Here is a 22,620-nt window from a genome sequence, read left to right as displayed (position 1 = left end):
AATAAGATATAACATCGCTTTATGTTTAAAACACTCAATAAAATCAGAATAGAAGGAAAGTACCTCAACATATTCAATAGTAAAGGCCATATATGACCAATCATCAGCTAATATCATACTAAATGGTGAAAAAATAAAGGCTTTTCCTTTAAAATCAGGAACAAAACAAGACTGCCCACTCTCTCCACTCTTATTCAACATAGTTCTGGAAATTTTAGCCAGAGCAATGAGGCAAGAGAAATAAATAAAAGGCATTCATATTGGGAAAAAAAAATAAAGGTATTACTTTTTGCAGATGATATGATCCTGTATATAGAAAACCCCAAAGAGTCCATCAAAGAACTATTAGAAATAATAAACCACTACAGTAAAGTCGCAGGATACAAAATCCATATACAGAAGTCTACTGCTTTTCTATATGCCAATGATGAAACTTTGGAAAATGAACTTTAAAAATATTCCTTTTTGCCTGACCAGGCGGTGGCGCAGTGGATAGAGTGTCGGACTGGGATATGGAGGACCCAGGTTCGAGACCCCCAAGGTCGCCAGCTTGAGCGAGCGCTCATCTGGTTTGAGCAAAAGCTCACCAGCTTGAGCCCAAGGTCGCTGGCTCCAGCAAGGGGTTGCTTGGTCTGCTGAAGGCCCCCGGTCAAGGCACATATGAGAAAGCAATCAATGAACAACTAAGGTGTTGCAACGCGCAATGAAAAACTAATGATTGATGCTTCTCATCTCTCTCCATTCCTGTCTGTCTGTCCCTGTCTATCCCTCTCTCTGACTCACTCTCTGTCTCTGTAAAAAAATAAATAAATAAAAAAATTTAAAAATATTCCTTTTACATTTGCAACAACAAAAAAATACCTAAGAATAAACTTAACAAAGGATGTGAAGGACCTATATACTGAAAACTACAAAACATGATTGAAAGAAATGGAAAAAGACACAATAAAATGGAAGAATATTCCATGTTCAGGGATTGGAAATATCAACATAGTTAAAATGGCCATATTACCCAAAGCAATATACAAATTTAATGCAATCCCCATCAAAATCCCAATGTCATTTTTTAAAGAAAGAGAATAAAAAATTACCAGGTTTGTATGGAACCATAAAAATCCTCAAAAAGACCCTGGCTGATTGGCTCAGTGGTGGAGCATCGGCCTGGCATGTGGTAGTTCCGGGTTCAATTCCCGGCCAGGGCACACAGGAGAAGTGCCCATTTGCTTCTTCCCCCTCCCCCCTCTCCTTTTCCTCTATTTCTCACTTTCCCTCACGCAGCCAAGGCTCAACTGGAGCAAAGTTGGCCGGGGCGCTGAGGGTGGCTCCATGGCCTCTGCCTCAGGTGCTAGAATGACTCTGGTTGTAACAAAGCAATGCCCAGAGGGGCAGAGCATTGCCCCCTAGTGGGCTTTTCAGGTGGATCCCAGTTGGGCGCATGCAGGACTCTGTCTCTCTGCTTCCCCCATCTCACTTCAGAAATATACAGAAAAAAACCCCAAAACAAACAAACAAAAAAAACTGAATAACCGCCCTGGCCGGTTGGCTTAGTAGTAGAGCATCGGCCTGGCGTGCAGAAGTCCCGGGTTCGATTTCCGGCCAGGGCACACAGGAGAAGCACCCATCTGCTTCTCCACCCCTCCCCCTCTCCTTCCTCTCTGTCTCTCTCTTCCCCTCCCGCAGCGAGGCTCCATTGGAGCAAAGATGGCCTGGGCGCTAGGGATGGCTCCTTGGCCTCTGCCCCAGGCGCTAGAGTGGCTCTAGTCGCAAAAGAGCGACGCCCCGGAAGGGCAGAGCATCGCCCCCTGGTGGGCAGAGCGTCGCCCCCTGGTGGGCGTGCCAGGTGGATCCAGGTCGGGCGCATGCGGGAGTCTGTCTGTCTCTCCCCGTTTCCAGCTTCAGAAAAATACAAAACAAACAAACAAAAAAAAAAAAACCTGAATAACCAAAGCAATCATGAGGAAAAAATGAAGCTGGAGGTATCACGCTACCCTCACTTCAAATTATACCATTGAGCCACAATTATCAAAACAGCATAGTATTGGCAAAAACAAACAAACAAACAAAACAGACATACAGACCAATGGAACAGAATAGAGAGCCCAGAAATAAAACCACATGTATATGGACAAATCATCTTCAACAAAGGAGCCAAAAAAACACAGTGGAGAAAAGAAAGCTTCTTTAATAAATGGTGCTGGGAAAATTGGAAAGCCATATGCAAAAGAATGAAACTATACTACAGTTTGTCTCCCTAAACAACAATTAATAAAAAATTGGTCAAAGACCTAAATATAAGACCTGAAACTATAAATTACATAGAAGAAAACATAGGTACTAAGCTCATGGACCTTGGCTATAGAGAACAATTTATGAATTTGACCCCAAGGGTAAGGGAAGTAAAGGCAAAAATAAATTAATGGGACTGCATCAAACTAAAAAACTTCTGCACAGCAAAAGAAACTGTCAACTAAACAAATAGGCAGCCAATTAAATGGGAGATGATTTTGCAAAAAACAGTTCCTATAAGGGTTTAATACCCAAAATAAATAAAGCACTCATAAAGCTCAGCAACAAACAAACAAAACAATCCAATTTAAAAATGGGAAGAAGGCCTGACCAGGTGGTGGTGCAGTGGATAGAGCATCGGACTGGGACACGGAGGACAAAGGTTCAAAACCCCGAGGTTGCCGGCTTGAGCACAGGCTCACCTGACTTGAGCATGGACTCACCAGCTTGAGTAAGGGGTTGCTGGCTTGAGCATGGGATCATAGACATGACCCCATGGTCACTTGCTTAAGGCCAAGGTCACTGACTTGAGCCCAAGGTCGCTGGCTTGAGCAAAGGGTCACTTGCTCTGTTGGAGCTCCCTGGTCAAGGCACATATGGGAAAGCAATCACTGAACAACTTAGGAGCTTCAACGAAGAATTGATGCTTCTCAACTCTCTCCTTTCCTGTCTGTCTGTCCCTACCTCTCCCTTTCTCGGACTCTCTCTGTCAAAAAACAAAAACAAACAAACAAAAAAACGGGGAGAGGACCTGAACAGACACTTCTCCCAAGAGGACATACAAATGGCCAACAGATATATGAAAAGATGTTCTTTTTCACTAGCTATTCGAGAAATGCAAATCAAAATTACAATGAGATACCACCTCACACCTGTTAGATTGGCCATTATCAACAAGCAGAGGTGGATTAAGGTCAGTTGAGGCCCCGGGCACAGAAGAAAATATTGGGCCCTTAAAAAAAGAGAGAGAGACAGGAAAAATAAAAGCACATGTTAACCATATTTTTAAATAAATAAAAAATATTATGTACTATTAATGTTAAAATTGCACATATGAAACCAAACTTGGTATCAATAGAAAAATGTATAAAGTTGGGGTTTTGCAGGGCCCTTCAGAAGTCAAGGCCCAGAGCACATGCCCAGAGTGCCTGCCATTAAAGCTGCCTCTGTCAACTAGACAGGTAATAACAAGTATTGGAGAGGCTGTGGAGGAAAAGGAACCCTCATTCACTTCTGGTGGGAATGCAAATTAGTACAACTATTATGGAAGAAAGTATGGTGGTTCCTCAAAAAATTAAGAACAGAATTACCATACAATCCAGCAATCCCTCTACTGAGTATCTACCCTCAAAACTAAGAAACAGCCTGACCAGGCGATGGCGCAGTGGACTGGGATGCCGAGGACCCAGCTTGAGCGCGGGCTCATCTGGTTTGAGCAAAGCTCACCAGCTTGGACCCAAGGTTGCTGGCTCAAGCAAGGGGTTGCTTGATCTGCTGAAGGCCCACGGTCAAGACACATGTGAGAAGGCAATCAATGAACAGCTAAGGTGTCGCACCGAAAAACTAATGATTGATGCTTCTCATCTCTCTCCGTTCCTGTCTGTCTGTCCCTATCTATCCCTCTCTCTGACTCTCTCTCTGTCTCTGTAAAAAACAAAACAAAACAAACAAAAAAACCCCCAAGAAACATTGGTATGTAAAGACACATGCACTCCCATGTTCACTGCAGCATTATTCACAGTTGCCAAGACATGGAAACAACCAAAGTGTCCCTCGATAGAGGACTGGATAAAGATGTGGTAAATATAATATATACAATGGAATACTACTCAGCCATAAGAAATGATGACATAGTAACATTTACAACAACATGAATGGACCCTGAGAACATTATACTGAGTGAAATAAGTAAATCAGAAAAATCTAAGAACTGTATGATTTCACACATAGGTAGAATATAAAACTGAGACTTATGGACATAGATAAAAGTGAAGTGGTTAACAGGGGAAAGGGAATGTGGGTGAGGGGAAGGAGGTGTGAGGAAACAGGAAGGGGTAAAGAGGGACAAATATAAAGTGATGGAAAATCATTTGACTTTGGGTGATGGGTACACAACACAATCAACAGTTCAAATGCTGTAGAGATGTTCACCTGAAACCTAAGGATTTTTTTTTTTTTTTTTTGTATTTTTCTGAAGCTGGAAACGGGGAGAGACAGTCAGACAGACTCCCACATGCGCCCGACCGGGATCCACCTGGTACGCCCACCAGGGGCCACACTCTGCCCACCAGGGGGCGAGGCTCTGCCCCTCTGGGGTGTCGCTCTGCCGTGACCAGAGCCACTCTAGCGCCTGGGGCAGAGGCCAAGGAGCCATCCCAAGCCCCCCGGGCCATCTTTGCTCCAATGGAGCCTTGGCTGCGGGAGGAGAAGAGAGAGACAGAGAGGAAGGAGAGGGGGTGGGGGTGAAGAAACAGATGGGCGCTTCTCCTATGTGCCCTGGCCGGGAATCGAACCCGGGACCTCCGCACGCCGGGCCGACGCTCTACCACTGAGCCAACCAGCCAGGGCAACCTATGGATTCTTATTGATCAATGTCACCCTGTTAAAGTTAGTGTTCTAAATAAAATTTTTTAAAATTCTTTTATTACATAATCTAGTTTTTTGTACCTCTTTTATTATTCTTATTTAAGTATTAAATGCAGGAAATAATAAACTACCTTTCCGTGTACCTTTTTTTATACTTAAAACAGTCATTAAGGGCAAAGAACCAATTGTTAAATTATTTGAATCCCACCACTGCTTCTGCTGTAACTCTTCTTATATTGTGCTCAAATTATTGATTCACCGTCTGACTTTCTCAAGGGCTCATGACTCTTCAAGGGCAGGCTTTCTTTCATAGGAAGAAAAAAATGTGTGATAAGGCGTTATTTATTTTCTACTACTTGTCTGGTTTGTGTTAATAAACAGTGAGGAAATTGTTTCTGGATGAAGATGAGGTGTATGTCGCCACGCAGACATGTTAGTGTGTTTTTCAAGTTTGAGATGTGTGGGGTGTAAGGTGGGATGTGTGGGGTGGGTGTGGGGCTTGTTGGGGATGGTGAGTGGGTGTCTGTTGGGGAGGCATGTCTGGGACTGTGTATCAAGCATGTGTCTACACTCAATGCATATAATCACCAGTGAGGTTCTGTGACCATCAGTGGCTGACCCTGTGAAGGAGTGTCCCTCCCCCTGCCCATGTGTGTGTGCTGTGACCTCTCTGGGTTCTCTTTGGTGCCGGCTGTGTGCTTTGGCCCAATGGGTTCTGTGTTCTTGTCCCTGGATCGGCCTCCCTATTCTGGTCTCCTTGCTACCCCATGTTGCCATCTGAGTCTGAAGCTCATGGCCCTCCTGGCAGGCGGAGCTCTGGGAGACTGCGTCCAAGCGTGCTACACTTACCCTGTGTCCATCCCTGAGTCTGGGCCCTGGCAGAGCCCGGAAGGTGGGGGTTCTGTGTCCTTGAGGTCAGGGAGGTCCCCTGGGAAGTTAGCGGCTGGAGATTAGATTTCATGGGGTTGTGGAAAAAAAGGAGGGAGAAGGATCCAGGTCTCGTTTGGGGCGGGACCAGAGCAAGGTCTGGGGCCTCAGAATCTTTATAAGAATAGTCACAATAGTTTCTATTTATTGAGTGCCTACCATGTGCTTGACGCTATACTTTGTGCTTTATATATTTATATGTTTGCTGTTGTCTTATTCAATTGTATATGTTAAGTACTTATATTACATTTATAAATAACAACTATGTACATTATTTTATTATATAATCTATAAAATACTTTATAATATAGAATGAGTTTTATATTTTTATATTCTATTTCTATTATCCCATTGAAGATAGGAGGAAACTGGACTTCAGAGGGGTGAGCTTACTTGCCCAAGGTCGCACAGCAGGCAAAGTCACTCAGTAAGATGACAGAGTGAAAATCTGAACCCAGCCCTGGCCGGTTGGCTCAGTGGTAGAGCGTCGGCCTGGCGTGCGGAAGTCCCGGATTCGATTCCCGGCCTGGGCACACAGGAGAGGCGCCCATCTGCTTCTCCACCCCTCCCCTCTCCTTCCTCTCTGTCTCTCTCTTCCCCTCCCGCAGCCGAGGCTCCATTGGAGCAAAAGATGGCCCGGGCACTGGAGATGGCTCCTTGGCCTCTGCCTCAGGTGCTAGAGTGGCTCTGGTCGCGACAAAGCGACGCCCCCTGGTGGGCGTGCCGGGTGGATCCCGGTCGGGCTCATGCGGGAGTCTGTCTGACTGCCTCCCGTTTCCAGCTTCAGAAAAATACAAAAAAAAAAAAAAAAAAAGAAAAGAAAATCTGAACCCACTTTTGTGTTTCCAGCCTTGGGCTCTGGCTCAGCGCATTACCCTGGCAAAGTGGCAGATAGCCTCTGAGGGGCCAAGCAGGGAGTCGGGTGAGCTGAGTGACCGTGGATAATAGCAAATCACTGCTGTGCTGTGTTGTGCTGGTTTACATTTATGGCGCCCTTACTGTGTGCTGGGCTCATGCTAAGGGCTCTCATAGTAGTAACGATGGCACCTGCTCCTATGGCACTTAGTGAGGGCCCTACCGTGAGTGCTGTTCGGTGGACTGACCCACTTACTCCTTACACCAGTGCTCTGAGGTGGGCCCCACCATTGTCTCCACCGGGCCTGGAGGTGGAAGCCTGTGTGAAGCTCACGGAGGAGCTGGGATCTGGGGCCAGTCTGTTCCTTCAACACTTGAACTTTCTACTCTCACGCTTTTCAGAACAATCCGAGAGTGTAAGAAGAAATAATCCCCATTTTACAGATGAGGAAACTGAGGACCAGACTTGGACTCACCCATAGAACAAGAGACCTGAACTATTTTGTCTAAACAGTTTATGCACTCTTTTTTTTTTTTATTCTTTGAGATGTTATTTATTGATTTTAGAGACAGGAAAGGGCGGGGGCAGAAGCTGCAAGCATCAACTCATAATAGTTGCTTGTCATATGTGCCTTGACTGGGCAAACCCAGGGTTTCAAACTGACGACCTCAGCATTCCAGTTTGACACTTTATCACCTGCACCATCACAGGTCAGGAAGTCTTACCCACTCTTGGCCCCGTTCTTGTCTGGCAGGAGACCAGGAATGCCCAAAAGCCTCTGAAGGGCCTTGGTCAGGTTCCCAGTTGCCCAGGGCCCTGTCCCACCATGATCCCAGGCTTCTTCCTCTTCCTGTCCTGCTCCTTAATTTTTCCTTTGGTTTATGTCATTTCTGCTTTCTGATAGGTTAGCACTCATTGTATGTTACAAGAATTGTCTATTTCCCCCCAGATTAGGTTTTCTGTTCAGGTTTTTTTGTTTGTTTGTTTTTTGTTGTTGTTTTTTTGGGTTTTTTTGCTTATTTGTTTGTTTTTACTATACAAAGATTTTAAAAGTCTATACATTGCAATAGATCCTATTTATTTGATAGATCATGATTTCCAACCTCGTGGAAAATCTTCTAGCTCCTAGGCAGTGCTGGTGGGTGGTCAGACCCTCCCCTCCGTCTCTCCCATCCTAGGCTCTTCCTTCTTGTGGTTGAAGGGAGGTGTTTGATATCTTCTCGTCAATTTGTAAGTACTCTTCTCTTCTATAGCTATTTTCCCCAAGCCTGTGCACTTTGCCTTGCCATGCTCTTTAAGTGTCACACAAATAGGTCTATGTCTATTTCATAGGTTCTAGTTTCTGATCTTGGTTAGGAAGCTCTCCCATTCCTGAGAGGAGGGAGCTCCTCCCTATCTCTCCTCCTGTCCCCTTTCCCATCCAGGGCCTCCCCCTCCTTATCTCCAGCTTCTACTTTCCCAAGGTCTTGGGACCTGCCCAGCCTGAAAGCCCAGCCTTTCTTCCCTTTCCCTTCCCTCAGCTTCTCCTCATGTTGAAGGGGTGAGGGGTTGTTCCATTCCTTGTCAATTTTTAAGAGCTCCTCCTACCTATATACTCATTAACCCCGTTACCTTCTGTGTTGGAAGTGACTGGTCCGCAGTCCTGTTTATATTGACTTTCTTTATAATGTCTCTTGCACATAAAATCTGAAGCTGCTACATTTTATACAAATATGTCCATTTTGTATTTTTCGATTTGGGGTTTGTGACCTGTGTTAAGAAGGTCTCCCAGCTTCTGGGGAAGGAGGCACCCTCCTTTTCCTCCCCGAGTCCTAATCTCACAGCTTCTCCTTTCCCACGGGTCAGGAGCATAAAAGCGACCAGGGGTGCACCCCCTCAGTCTCACCATGTTCTCACTGTGCTCACTACTGCTGGCCCTTGTGGCCATTCCTTACATTCAAGGTGCCTGTCCAAAACCCACTGACCTCAAGAACCCTGATGGGACACTGACATGCGCCAAGGTCTACGACAAGAGCGACCCCTACTATGAAAACTGCTGTGGAGGTGCCGAGCTGTCCATAGCGCCAGACACCGACCTGCCCTTCCTGCCCTCTAGCTGGTCAAACGTCATCTCTTCACTCGTTGTGGCCCCCCGCTGTGAGGTGACTGTGTGGTCCCGCCAGGGCAAAGCCGGCAAGACTCGCAAGTTCAAGACCGGCGCCTACCCCCGCCTTGAAGAGTTCCGCCGGGGCATCTTCGGCCACTGGTCCAACGCCATCTCGGCCATCTACTGCAGGTGCGCTCCTGCCCGCGCCCCACTCTCCCCAGTGCGCACATCGTCCAGAGCTCTGAACCCAACAGCCAGGTCCCAGCCCTAGTCCTGGCCTCGGCTTCAGTGCTTTCCCGGACACCTGGGCCCCTGACCCAAATTGGGAGTCTCTAGATCCAGTCCTGAAGGTCCCCCTTCTCACGGGCACCCCCTCCCTTAAGCCATGGCCCTTGGATCTCTCAGACCCAGTTCTGGGATTCCCAGACTCAGTAGCTGACAGAACCCTCCCTCCATGCTGGGAGCACCCCCTCCAACCTTCCTGAATCCCCCACCTGCCTACCCACCCATAGCTGCTCTGTCCAGGAAGGGCCACTAACTCAGGGGTCGTCAGCCTAGCTTGGGGATGGAGAGCCATCAACCCTCTCATCTTGGATGCCCCAGACCCAAAGCAGGTCTCCCCTCCCCAAATCATCAGATCCCAGAGCCTCCTGGGTTTCCCAGACTCTAAATCTGACCCAGATCTCAAGACCCGAGGTCAATTCTAAGAACCCCTTACCTAGTCCTTACGCTCCCTACCCACCTAGACCCTCTAGGACAGCCCCCACCCCAGAAACCAGTCCAGGGCTCCTGGTAGGGTTCTGGGGCCCCAGACCCAATTTGGAGGCCCATAGCCCACCCTGCACTCTCACATGTCCAAACTCACAGACTCTGGGAACCTAAATCAGGCCATTGCACCTTCCAAAACCACCTCACTTACCCCGCTACCCCCAAGAGCTCCAAGAGGCCTGAGCCCCACACTCCCAGCCAGGACACCTAGCTCCTTAAACTGGAGGCCAGCCCAGCCTCCACCTCAGCTCAAGTTTCTAGAACCCCCACTCCAGAACCTCTGAGCCCCTGGCACTCCCTGGTGATCATTTTTTATTTTTTATTCTGTTGCAGGTGCTAATGATGCCCTAGAGATCCCTCAGCAGCAGCTCCAGAGTGCTGAGCCCTCACTTGGTCTTGTCCTCGGGGTCTGCTGAAGACCCCAAGTCCCAAACAGAGAGCTCTCTGCCTGACACCGCAACCGCCCTGCTTTCCCTGCAATACAGCCTTTATGAAGTCCTGTCTGCCATCGCTTGTGCTTGGGACCCAAGTCCACACAGGATGGGGGTGGGGTGGGGATACAGCGGCGACGTCATGCTAGGATCAGCCCATACACCTGTGACAATGCTGTGGACGGGGACACACACATAGATACTGACTTTGATTAAGGATGCACAAAGACTAACACCCCCAGGACACTTGTGTGGATGTAATAGCACTGCTGGCCAATAGTTAAACACTGATATGCTTCCCAAACTTTCCAGTAGATAGCCCTTCCCTGAGTGCCACCAGCTGTCTGGCTGCCAGTAACTTCCAGACTCAGAATTCAGGTGAGTCAGCAGGAGGCCTTCAAGGAACTCCCCCGGCTGGGGCCAGGGTCTCTTTTGAGATCTGGTCAGAGCCTAGGACTTACAGGTTGTTAAATATTTTAACCCTCTCTTCCCCAACACATAGAAGACCCTTTAGTTCAAGTCTGCAAATTTCAAATTGCAACCTATTCCCACCCTCATCCCCAGGGACGAGGGCCCTTGATGGATACCCGGGTTTGTGGCCCTTAAGAGAAGCTAAAGAAGAGAAACGAGAGTGTTGAAGTAAGGACGTGAAATGAGGGTGTGACGACAGCAGGCCGTGGGGGTGACTACTTGGAGTTGGAAGGATGAGGGGAATTCAAAGAAATTCTGAGAATTAAGAAAAAGCGGCCTGCCTGCCCAAGGAATGATCAGTGGATAGAGCGTCGACCTGGGACACCAAGACCCAGGTTCAAAACCCCGAGGCACTGCTTGAGCGTGGGCTCATCCAGTTTGAGCACGAGTTCACTAGCTTGAGCACAGGGTCACTGGCTTGAGTGTGGGACCATAGACATGGCCCCATAGTTGCTGGCTTGAAGCCCAAGGTCACCATCTTAAGGAAGAGGTCACTGGCTCAGCTGTAGCCCCCCTCCCCCACCCCGGTCAAAGCAGATATGAGAAAGCAATCAACGAACAACTAAGGTGCCACAATGAGTTGATTCTTCTCATCTCTCTTCCTTCCTGTCTGTCTATCCCTGTCACTCTCTCTCTCTCATTTAAAAAAAAAAGGCCTGACCAGGTGGTGGCACAGTGGATAGAGCATTGACCTGGATGCTAAGGAACTAGGTTCAAAGCTCCAAGGACACCATCATGAGTGGGAGCCCATCCAGCTTGACAGCCGGCTTACCAACTTGAGCATGGGGTCACTGGCTTGAGCATGGGATCATGGACATGACCCCATAGTCACTGGCTTGAGCCCAGAGGTCGCTGGCTCGAAGCCCAAGGTCACTGGCTTGAATAAGAGGTCTCTGGATCAGCTGGAGCCCTCCGGTCAAGGCACATATGAGAAAGCAATCAATGAACAACTAAGGTGCTGCAACTATGAGTTGATGCATCTCATCTCTCTCCCTTCCTATCTGTCTGTCCCTGTCTGTCCTTCTCTCTGTTTCCCTCTCTCACTTAGAAAATAAAAAAAAATATGAGGCCTGACCTATGGTGGAGCAGTGAATAAAGTGCCGACCTGGAATGCTGAGGTTGCCAATTCAAAACTGTAGGCTTGCCCAGTCAAGGCACACCTGAGAAGCAATTACACGTTGATGATTCCCGCTCCTCCCTGCACCCCTCTGTCTCTCTCTGCTCTAAAAATCAGTAAATAAAAATCTTAAAATATAAAGGACTTAGGCCCTGGTCAGTTGGCGCAGTGGTAGGGCGTTGGCCTGGTGTATGGAAGTCTCAGGTTCAATTCCCCATCAGGGCATACAGGAGAAGCACCCATCTGCTTCTCCACCTTTCCCCCTCTCCTCTCTGTCTCTCTCTTCCCCTCCCGCAGCCAAGGCTCCATTGGAGCAAAGTTGGCCCGGGCGCTGAGGATGGCTCCATGGCCTCCACCTTAGGTGCTGGAATGGCTCGGACTGCTACAGAGCAGTGCCCAAGATGGGCAGAGCATCGCCCCCTGGTGGGCATGCCGGGTGGATCCTGGTCAGGCGCATGCGGGAGTCTGTCTGACTGCCTCCACACTTCGAACTTCGGGGGGGAAAAAAGGACATATATTTTAAAATATATATGGGTAAAGGGGTAGGTGATGATGCTAAGAGACCATAAATTGGGGATATGTAAACAGATCAGAGGTCAAGGGAGGTGCAGAAGGTCAAGGAGTTGTGAGGTGCTGGAGGATCATAAATGCGGAGGGGGGCGTGAGTGAAGTAAGAACTCAGTGAAGTTCTAAGGAGCAAAGAGCAGAGAAATAGCACTCTTGGGCACATGTATTTATTCATTTAGTCTTCAAAGATTTATTGTGCACCTACCATCTGTCAAGCACTGACTCAGAAAGAAGTGGCCCCTGCCCTCATGGAGCCCAGAGCATGCAAGGGAAATACCAAAGAGTCAGCCACTTAAGGGTGGGTGAAGTTGTCAAATGAGAAGCCAAGGACCAGGCAGGATCAAGGGGCCTAGGAGGTGGTAAGTGGTCAGAGAGAAGCTGAGGAGTCCTGAAGGTATTAAGGGATCAGGGTGGTTCTGAGCATCAGGGAGGTACTAAGAGAACATGGCAGTGCTAAAGGGTCAATGAGGGGCTAAAGGTTAGGGACAGCTAAGGGCCAAGGAGGTGCTGAAGTCACAGAAGTGCTAAGGGGTCCGGGAGGTGCTAAGGGTGTGGGAGGTGTCAAGGGGGAAGAGACAAGGGGCCAGAACAGGCCTGGAGCCAGCCAGTCACTCCCTGAACTGCACAGACACGGAGGAGTCGGTCACTCTTGTTCGCCGCAGCCCACCAGGTTCTGTCCGGTTCTTCGTCTTGTGCAGGAAATGCACAAAGCGCACACCAGGACCATACTGCCGGAATACATGGGACACCTGTGGCAGCACCGGGGTCAGAGAGAAGTCCTTAATGCGGACCCATGAACCCTGTTCTCCTCTCCTCCCTCTGTGAGGCCTTAGGACATGTCAGAGGTGGCAGCAGCGGTAGGCAGTCTCACCTGGATCCATCGGCCAGGAGGGCCCCTCGCAGAGGTCCGGGGGGCCACATGGTGCTGCGCAATGACGGTGTGGCGGTCAGCTGCCAGCAGCCAGACATGCAGCTCATAGACACACACGTCCAGCCTACTGTCCTCATACCTGGGGGTGGGGTCCAGGCCTTCAGCTGCCACTGCAGCTCCAACGTCCCAACCCCAAGCTCTGGCCCCAGTCACCATTAAACACACACTCACTGGCACCCACTCTGTGCACCTGGGCTGGGTGGTGCTGGCAACACAGCAGTGACCCAGACAGCCCCACGCCCTGCCCTCATGGGAGTCACAGTCCAGTGAGGGAAGAGACCTTTCACACGGCAGCACAGCGACAACCAGGAATGGTCAGGGCCGGGATGGGGAAGGTCTGGGACACGGGAGCATAATGATCTGGCCCAGCTGGGGCTGGTCAGGGAAGGCTTCCTGGTGGAGCCATGTGGAGCTGAGCCCTGAAGGATAAGGAGGACTTTGTCTTGAAAAAGACAAGCATCAAAGGAGGAAGGAACAGCCTTGGTACGGACACATTTCAAAAACTCAGTGTCAGAGAGATAAGGCCAGAGAGGTGGGCAGGGGTGGGTCCCGAGGGGCAGGGGGGGCTGGTGGGGAGCTCAGAACAAAGAGGAGAACGGGGCGAGGCTTGCGCTTTGCGGAGCCCCTGTGTGTAACCTGGCGGAGCAGAGGCACGTACCAGTCCATGACCGTGATGTCTGGCTGCTCATCATCAAGCAGCTCCTCCCACAGGCCCTCAGCCAGCAGGTCCACACACTGATGCTTCACCGTCCAGCTGGGAGACAGGGCACAGGGGAGGCGGGCTCTGGGACCTGCTGCATTCTTGGGCATTTCCCAGGTCAGCCTGATCCCAGGGAGCAGGACACTGATCACAGCATCCTCGTACTGAGGGTGCTCATGTATGGGCGCTGAGCACTCACTCAGCATCTTACAGTCTCAGTTCCCACCAACCCCTCGGAGGATGATGCTTTCTGAACCCTGTGTTGCAGATGGGGAAACTGAGGCTAAAAAGGGAATTGACTTGCCTAAGGTCAAGCAGCAGAGAAGTGGCAGAGCCGCAATCCCAACCCTGGGCGTCTGTGACTGAGCCCCGAGTTACACCATCGCACCCGCCGTCCAGAAGCAGGGCTCAGTTTCACACAGACAGAGGCCTGGGACTCTCTGCTTCCCGAGGAAAGAGGCTCAGAAGAGGAACAATGACAGCGGCCACTCATTGAACACTTACTATGTGTAAGCCAGACTTGACCAGAGCCTGTGCTCTGTGCTTTACGGGCATCCTCTCTGGTGACTAACTCTGTGTTTACAGAGCAAGAAACTGAGGCCCAGAGAGGCAAAGTCATTTTCTCCAGGTCCCACAGCAAGGAAGGCTGGAAGAGGGACTCAAACACAGACCACCGTGTCCTGGCCACTCACCTGCGGTTGTGCTGCAGCTTCTCAGTTCTAATGTACCAGCCATGGAAGTTGCCTGCCAGGTGGAGGAGCAAAACAGGTCAGAAGTGCCTGGTCGCCAGGACCACTCCCTGCCCTGGAGCCCAGCCACCAGGCACTCACCCAGAGTCTCCAGGGGCTGCTGCGTGGGACCTGTAGGGGGTGCTGGCTCATAAATGTTGATGCCTGAAAGGGCAGGTGATAGAGCCTCAGGCCTGCTGAAGCTGTCCCTCTCCACACTCTGCCCACCCCTGCCCCCAGGGCTCCTCTGGAAGGGCAGGAAGCTTGCACCACCCATCAGGCCAGACCAGCTTGGCAGGGATGAGTGAGTCAGGGCCCAGGGAGAGCCCTGAGAATGTCCCGGGGGAGAGGGACGATGCTCATTCTAGTGAGACAGAGGGACAGAGATGCACCAAGAAAAAGAGACTTAGAATATAAGAGGAGGGTTCTGGCCGAGTAGCTGAGTTGGTTAGAACGTTTTCCCAATTTGTCAAGGTTGTGGGTTGTTCAGGACGCATACAAGAATCTACATGAATGCATAAATAAGTGGAACAACAACAATAGATGTTTCTCTTTCTCTTTCTCTCTCTCTCTCTCTCTCTCTCCCCCCTCCTCTCTCTCTCTAAAATAATCAATCAATAAAAAGTTTTGGGGTTTTTTTGAAAGAATATAAGAGGAGAAAGGAAGGGAGAGAGAAGAAGGGTGATCCAGAATGACAAAGAGACACGGAACGACAGAGAGACACATGACACAGAAAGAGAGAGAGTGTCTCGGAAACAGAGGACAAGAAGACTAGACAGACGGGAAGCAACTGGAGGGGAAGATAGAGCCGGTGGCAGCCGGCCTCTCCAGCTCCCGCCCGGCCGAGGCCGAGCCGCGTCCGCACCCTCGGGGTTGGGCGAGCGCAGCAGGTTGCGGTAGAGCGGCCGCCGCAGGAAGAGCAGCTTCCAGGTCAGTCCCGGCGGCAGCTCCAGGCTCCCCCTGCTCGGCGTGCCCCACTCCTCCAGCAGCAGCTGCCGCGCGTGGGCCTCGGACGGCTGCTCCTGCGAGGACAGCGCGGGGCTCTCGGGGACCGCGGGCGACGGCGGCGAAGGCGGCGATGGAGGTGGAGGCGGCAGGGACGGCTCCTGGGGGCACGCGGGCTCCTTGGCCTCCATCCCGCCAGTGCGGAGCTCGTGTCGGTCCTGCACCTCCTCCATCGGTCGGGTCTGGGCGACTGTTTTGGCTCCTCCGCAGGACTTGGGTTAACTGGGGCAGGAGGGGGGCGGGGCGCTCCAACTGGTGTTTAGAAAGGGGCGTGTTGGGGAAAGGATCTGGGCCCCCAGGCCCACCTCCCTCCATCAGCCCCTCCTTTGGAACGGGAGTCCAAGCCCTCAGCCCCTTCTCACTGAGACCCGGGAGTCCAAGCCCTCAGCCCCTTCTCCCTGAGACCCAGGAGCCCAGCCTCTCAGCCCCTCCTTGTCTCAGAAAGCAGGAGGCAGGTCTCAGCTTTTCCTCAGTTTCCCAACCGTCCTGCTCCAATTTCCCCATGCCCTGCCAGCTGAGGACCCAGACATCGGCCCTGGAATTGGGGTGTGACAAATGAGCTAATGCCAGGGTTCCTGGCTCTCCAATGAGGCCTGTCTAGCTCATTAAGATCTGGCATAGCAGGAGGTTAATTAATGAGGACTCCCCCTCTTTCTGCTTCTCCTCTCAGCAAAGGGGGGGGTGGCGGGAGGTCCTGCTTCTGCTACTTCCTCCTCTGTGCTCATCTGGAACACCCCCTTGGGACCCTGACACTTCTTATCTGGAAACCAAGGTGGGTGGTGGAGGGCAGAGAGAGACCTGGAACCAGAGATGGAGAGTCACCAAGATGGGGCCCCTGGGGGACACTGAGACAGCAGCAACCCCACCTGGGTTTGGGGAGTGCCCTTTCCTAGGGCTGAGGCAGGCAACACAGACTGCCAAAGCCTCCTCCCTCTGTGGTCATGGGGAGTTTGGAGTGAGGGATGGGGCAATGGTGGGGACAGAAGGTCGGGGTGCGGAGGAAATGGGGTGGCTGAGAAACCTGTAGGGCCAGATACCCACACCACATCCTGCCCACACCACATCCCACACCAGGTAAGCACAGACACAGTCTGTCTGCAAATTACCAGGAACAGCCACCAGCGAGTACTTTCTGCTTGCTAGGCACTGGTCTAAGTGCTTACAAGTTCATTTATCTTCCAAGACCATAAGAGGGAGGTGCTGCTGTTATAAAGGAAAGGTAACAGCAAACACCAACGCATGTGTGGAGCTGTGTGCCGCCTGATGTGCTCCAGCCCCATCTCCCCTGTGCACCACCCCTGTGTGGGATACTGTTGTTATCCCCATTTCACAGATGAGGAAACAGAGGCCACCCTCACAGGCCTGGTCTCTTATAGCCCCAGGCATAACAACTTCCATGGGTGCTTCCTGCCCCAGATTTTTTATATATATTTTTTTAACAGAGACAGAGAGTCAAAGATAGGGACAGATAGGAACGGAGAGAGATGAGAAGCATCATCATCAGTTTTTCGGTGTGACACCTTAGTTGTTCATTGATTGCTTTCTCATATGTGCCTTGACCGTGGGCCCTCAGCAGACCAAGTAAGCCCTTGCTCGAGCCAGCGATCTTGGGTCCAAGCTGGTGAGCTTTTTGCTCAAGCCAGATGAGCCTGTGCTCAAGCTGGCAACTTCGGGGTCATGAACCTGGGTCTTCTGCATCCCAGTCCGACACTCTATCCACGGCACCACTGCCTGGTCAGGCTTGCCCCAGATTTGAGGGGAGACACATACTGCAGACACTGGGAGTTGACCTCACACTCCAGTGAGAACAACCGATAACTGAGGGCCACCTGTGTGCCTGGCATTGTTCTAGGCTCTTATAGTAGGGTAATTAATTCAATTTCTGCATCCCTAGGAAATAGATACTATTGTTAAACCCATTTTGCAGATGAGGAAACTGAGGCACAGTGTGGTCTAGTAACTCACCCAAGGTCGCATAACACAGCTGGTATGTGGTGAATTGGATACACAGAGCCTCAGATGAGATGTACAGGGAAACAAATTGAAATCACACTCAAAAAAGAAAAACACTGGGTCCCACAGAAGCAGACAGGAGATAATGGTAATAGTTATTGTCTGTCTTTAACTCACTGAACCTCTCAACAAACCCAGAAGGCAGAAACTGGTAATGGTACCCCCATTCACAGACCAGGGGCCGAGAGGTGAAGTGACCTGTCCTGGGAATGTTGGGAATTAGCCAGGGTCCTGGAGGGCGGGGAAGACCCATGGGAGGGGGCAAGCCAACTAATGCATACCAGAGCCTAACACCGCTGCACCTGGAGTTTCCAGTTGAGGAGCCCATGACAACCCAAACAACCACAACCAGAGACACTCCCCTGGCCATCACAAACACACAAACCCCCAACTCCGGCCACCTGTCCTCACTGGGGAAGGAGCAGGAGGAAGAAGGGGCAGAGCCAGAACAAGAGTGTGTCCTGTGTAGTGGAGTCAGAGTCACCCCAGGTCAGAATCCAGGGCGGAGAGTGGCTCGGAGCCAGACACCTAAAATAAGGAAGGGGAGGGGAGAGTCTGCAGACTAGAAATCAGCGCCCTCCTCTGCCTGCCCCCTGCCTGCCATGGTTCCCACATTGCCCCTCCTTCCCAGTGGACACACACACACACACACACACACACACACCCCGCAGCCAAGGGGATCCTAGGAAACCCAAACCCAACCACTCACTCCCCCACTTAAACCCACCATGGCTCCCCAGTGTCCTCAGCAAGTCCCAGCTGTTCAGCTGGCATCCGAGGCCCTGGATTCCTGGTTCTGCCTCTGTGACTGTTCTCTCCCATCTCAGGGATTTTGCTCATGAAGTTCTTTCCACCTGGAATGCCCGGCCTTCTCACCTGTATCATCATACTCAGAGATTCCTAAACATTAAGGCATATCAGATTCACCCAGGGAGGATGAATACATATTATTTAAATAATACATATTATTTAAAATATCTATTTTCAAGCCCTCCTCCCAGGAGTCTGATTCGGTCCCTCTGACCCCCAGAATCTCAAGTTTAAGAAGCACCACACTCCCACATTCCTACTATGAGAAGCATTTTTACCTAAATCTGAGGGATCCAGGAGCCCAGCCAGGCCCTGCAAAGCCCACTGGTTTTCAACACTACATCTCAAAGGTCCCCTTTCCAAAGATGCCAAGGCCTGGCTGACCAACACGGCACCCTTCCCCCAAAGCCATCCTCTATATGACATGAAAAGTTAAAGAACATGAGTGATAGCACGACCACTTTGGGAAACAATTTGACAATTTCTTATAAAACTGACTATCCTCCCACAACCAGGTGATCCCCCTCCTGGAGCTACAGGCTGTCTCCACAAAGGCCTGCACACAACACTTTCTCAAAATACAGTTGACCCTTAAACACCACGAATTTGAACTGCATGGGTCCGCTTATAAGTAGGGCTTTTTCTATCAATACTGGCAATGTATTCTCTCTTCCTTATGGTATTCTTAATAACATTTTCTTTTCTCTAGCTTACTATAGTATATAGTATATATCACATACAAATTACATGTTAATCGACTATTTATGTTATCGGTCAACAGTAGGCTAGAGCAGTTCAATTTGGGGGGAGTCAAAGATAATATGTGGATTTTTGACTGTGCAGGGGGAAGGGGGTACCCCTCATCCCTACATTGTTCAAGGGTCAACTGTAGCTCCAAATCAGGACAACATACATGTCCATATACAGGTGAATGGAGCCTGACCAGGCAGTGGCACAGCAGATAGTGTTGGCCTGGGATGCAGAGAACCCAACTTTGAAACCCTGAGGTTGCCAGCTCGAGTGCAAGCTCACCAGCTTGAGCGTGAGGTCACCAGCTTGAGCGTGGCATCAGACATGACCCCATGGTTTCTGGCTTGAGCCCAAGGTCGCTGGCTTGAGCAAGGAGTCACTGGCTCGGCTGGAGTCCCCTTGGTCAAGGCACATATGAGAAATCAATCAATGAACAACTAAGGTGCCGTAATGAAGAATTGACACTTCTCATCTCTCTCCCTTCCTGTCTGTCTGTCCTAATTGTCCCTCTCTGTCTGTCTTTTGCTTTAAAAAAAAGTGAATGGATAACATAGCCGACATTCATCTATAGCATAAAATACAATGAGTAAGAAGAAAGCCTGAAGTACCAAATCATGCAACCACGTGGGCAAAACACAAATTGTGCAGAGTGACAAAGGCCATGCAAAAAAAAAAAAAAAAAGAGCACAGACTGTGTGATTCCATTTATATCAAATTCTGGAAAAGGCAACAGTAATCTAGAATCAAAGAGAGCAGGTTGAGAGTAGCCTGGGCTGGGGGGATGAGCTGCAAAGACACATGGGATGTGTACTTCTTGGGGTGATGAAAGGTTCTGTCTTAATTATGGTAGTTGTTATACATACAGGTGTAGACATTTGTCAAAACTTATCAGACTGTCCATTTAATATGAGTGTATTTATTGTAAGTAAATTATACTTTGAATGAGGAATGAAATGAAAGACTGCAACTACTCTGTACATTCTAAAAAGGAAGTATCTACAAGTCTATTAAGTGAAAAAAGCAAGATATAAAACAGTGGGCCTTAAGTGCTACTGTTCGTGTGAAGAAATAAAACAAGTTATCTGTCAGACTCCCCTGGAAGGAAACCCCAGAAAGACTGGGTAGTGACCTGGTAGTGACCAGGACACACAGGGGGAACAATGACTTCTGGCTGTGTGTTTTGTACCTTTTGGATTTTGGACCATTTAGGTGTAATTCCTCTTTCCAAAAATATATAATAATTTTTATAAAGGAAACAGGATTCCGAGTTTTCTATTGCCCTTCCTACCTTTTATTCTTATAACAAATACTTATTAAGCATTCACAGACAGATGCCTGTCCCCATGGGGCTTCTGGCCACACAGGAGTGGGGGAGATGGACCTCACCAAGTCAAGAGGAACTAATTTACAAACAGGACTAAGTGCCTCGGAAGTGAAGGCTGTGACGACAGAGAAGAGGAGCTGGTTTGACTGGCCTTGAGGACTTAAGCAACAGGCAGAAGGTGGCACCGTCTGCTGAGAGGGAAAGACAGAGGCCAGACCGGATGGGGCAGGGGCAGCAAATCAAGAATTCCATTGCAGATGTGTGAAGTCCTACACATCCACAGGGGAGATGCCAGGGGGCGGCTCAGCGGGCGGCTGGACGTTCAAGGCTGGAGCTGAGATGGGTCAGGGCTGAGACACAAATTTGGAGGCATCCCCACATGGACAGCTGAGGAGCTGAATGATGTAATAAAAACAACAATAGGCATAAAGCCAGTTGTGATCTTTTTGCTGGTGGAGGGTCTTGCTTTCAGTCTCTAAAAAACACAACATCTGTGAAGCACAGAAACAAAGTGCAGTTAAACGGTCGGCCTGGAATAGCTATGTTGGAATGCTGAGTGCGTGCCGGGCACTGCTTTATCTGCTCTGCGTGTGTAAACCCAATGGACCCACTAAGGGAGGTGTTATCATTAAACCCACTTTACAGATGAGGAAACTGAAGCACGGAGAAGTGAACTGACTTGCCCAAGGTCACACAGCCAGGAAGTGACAGAGCTGGCATTTGAACCCTGGCAGTTTGGCCCCAGAGTCTGCATCGGCAGGGAAGGTGACGGCCAACGTGAAGGTCCAAGCCCCTTATGTTAGTATCTGGCATTCAGGATAACGCTTCCCACCAGCCATCTGGCCATGGCTCCTCTCCTTAAACCCCTCTGGCTTCCCAGTGGCCTCAGGTACCATTCTAATTTGCAGCCCAATTTCTAAGTCATTAAGTTGGTTCCGATCCACTCAGACACTTTCCCACCCCTTTCTTTACATTCCAGCAGCTCCAAACTCCTTTCCTAAGAAGACTCAGAGCTCCTGCCAAGCACTGTGACAGCAAAGCTGGTGGGCTCCATCTCTTGTTGCGGGTGGGAAATCATGCTAAGCCCAAAATCAAGGTGTTAGCAGGGCTACACTCCCTCTGAAGGCTCTGGGGGAGAATTCTTCCTCTTTAACTCCAGCTTCCGGTGGCTGCCAGCACTTCTCGGCTGTGGCCACATCACTCCCTTCTCCGCCTCTGAGGTTGCATTGACTCCTTGCTCTCTAATTTCCCTCTGCCTCACTCATATAGATACTTGTCACTGAATTTAGGGCCCACCCAGGTAATCCAAGATGACCTCTTCACTTCAAGTTCCCCAACCTATTTATATCTAGAGACCTTTTTCCCATAGGAGGTAGGTAGCATTCACAGGTTCTTGGGATTGGGCTATAGACATATCTTTGTGGGGAGCACCATTCAACTCACAATGGACAGGGATCCCTCAGAGGACAAGAGCAAAGCTTGGGGAGGCCAGGAAACCTGGCTCAGTGGTTCTCAAATTTGACTGCAAGTCAGAATCTTCTGAAAGAGCTGTTGAACACCGACTGCTGGGCTCCACACCCCCACTATCAGTTTCTGACTTTGTAGTTCTGGGTTGGGGCCCAGGAGGTTTTGCTGATGCTGCTGATCTGGGATCCCTCACTAAGAACCACTGTCCTATGGTTAAGAGCAGTGTGGTCCCCAACCTTTTTTGGGCCATGGACCGGTTTAATGTCAGAAAATATTTTCACGGACCAGCCTTTAGGGTGGGATGGATAAATGTATCACGTGACCGAGACAAGCGTCAAGAGTGAGTCTTAGACAGATGTAACAGAGGGAATCTGGTCATTTTTAAAAAATAAGACATCGTTCAGACTTAAATATAAATAAAACGGAAATAATGTAAGTTATTTTTTCTTTCTCTGCGGACCGGTACCAAATGGTCCACGGACCACTACAGGTCTGCGGCCCGGGGGTTGGGGACCACTGGTTAAGAGCATAAGGCTGCCTGAGCAACAGTCTCCATCTTGACTTTGCATGTCCTTAGGCAAAGGACTTCCCTTTCCAAGCCTTCGTTTCTCATCCATAAGACAGTGCCATTCTCCTCTGTACCCATGGTGTCCCACAGTTCTGCTGGTCCTTGATCTAAAAATTACTTCCACCTCAGGGCCTTTGCATATGCTGCCTTAGATGCCTGAAAGGCTTTACACTCCATAGCGGCTTTCATCTTCATTCAAATATCACCATTCATAATGCACACCTCCTCC

At 49.8% G+C, this 22,620-nt stretch overlaps 2 protein-coding genes across 2 annotated transcripts; one reads left to right on the top strand and one right to left on the bottom strand.

Moving 5' to 3' along the window:
- Window positions 1–8,521: 8,521 nt before the first annotated feature.
- Window positions 8,522–10,004, top strand: LOC136313436 (syncollin-like). The gene is made up of 2 exons (XM_066243795.1): window positions 8,522–8,930; window positions 9,843–10,004. Exons 1-2 carry the CDS (start codon window positions 8,542–8,544, stop codon window positions 9,847–9,849), a joined length of 396 nt encoding a protein of 131 aa, XP_066099892.1. The 5' UTR covers window positions 8,522–8,541; the 3' UTR covers window positions 9,850–10,004.
- Window positions 10,005–12,256: 2,252 nt separating this feature from the next.
- On the bottom strand, window positions 12,257–15,946 carry LOC136313425 (F-box only protein 50-like). Its single transcript, XM_066243780.1, has 6 exons — window positions 15,320–15,946; window positions 14,557–14,619; window positions 14,419–14,470; window positions 13,685–13,780; window positions 12,967–13,105; window positions 12,257–12,844 (listed from the first exon to the last, which is right to left on the bottom strand). Exons 1-6 carry the CDS (start codon window positions 15,630–15,632, stop codon window positions 12,704–12,706), a joined length of 804 nt encoding a protein of 267 aa, XP_066099877.1. The 5' UTR covers window positions 15,633–15,946; the 3' UTR covers window positions 12,257–12,703.
- Between the last annotated feature and the right edge of the window lie 6,674 nt (window positions 15,947–22,620).

The sequence above is a fragment of the Saccopteryx bilineata genome, chromosome 9 (genome assembly GCF_036850765.1).
Source record: "Saccopteryx bilineata isolate mSacBil1 chromosome 9, mSacBil1_pri_phased_curated, whole genome shotgun sequence".
Classification (NCBI taxonomy): domain Eukaryota; kingdom Metazoa; phylum Chordata; class Mammalia; order Chiroptera; family Emballonuridae; genus Saccopteryx; species Saccopteryx bilineata.
The sequence above is the reverse complement of the archived record's forward strand: the minus strand, read 5'-3'. Positions and strand labels throughout refer to the sequence as shown.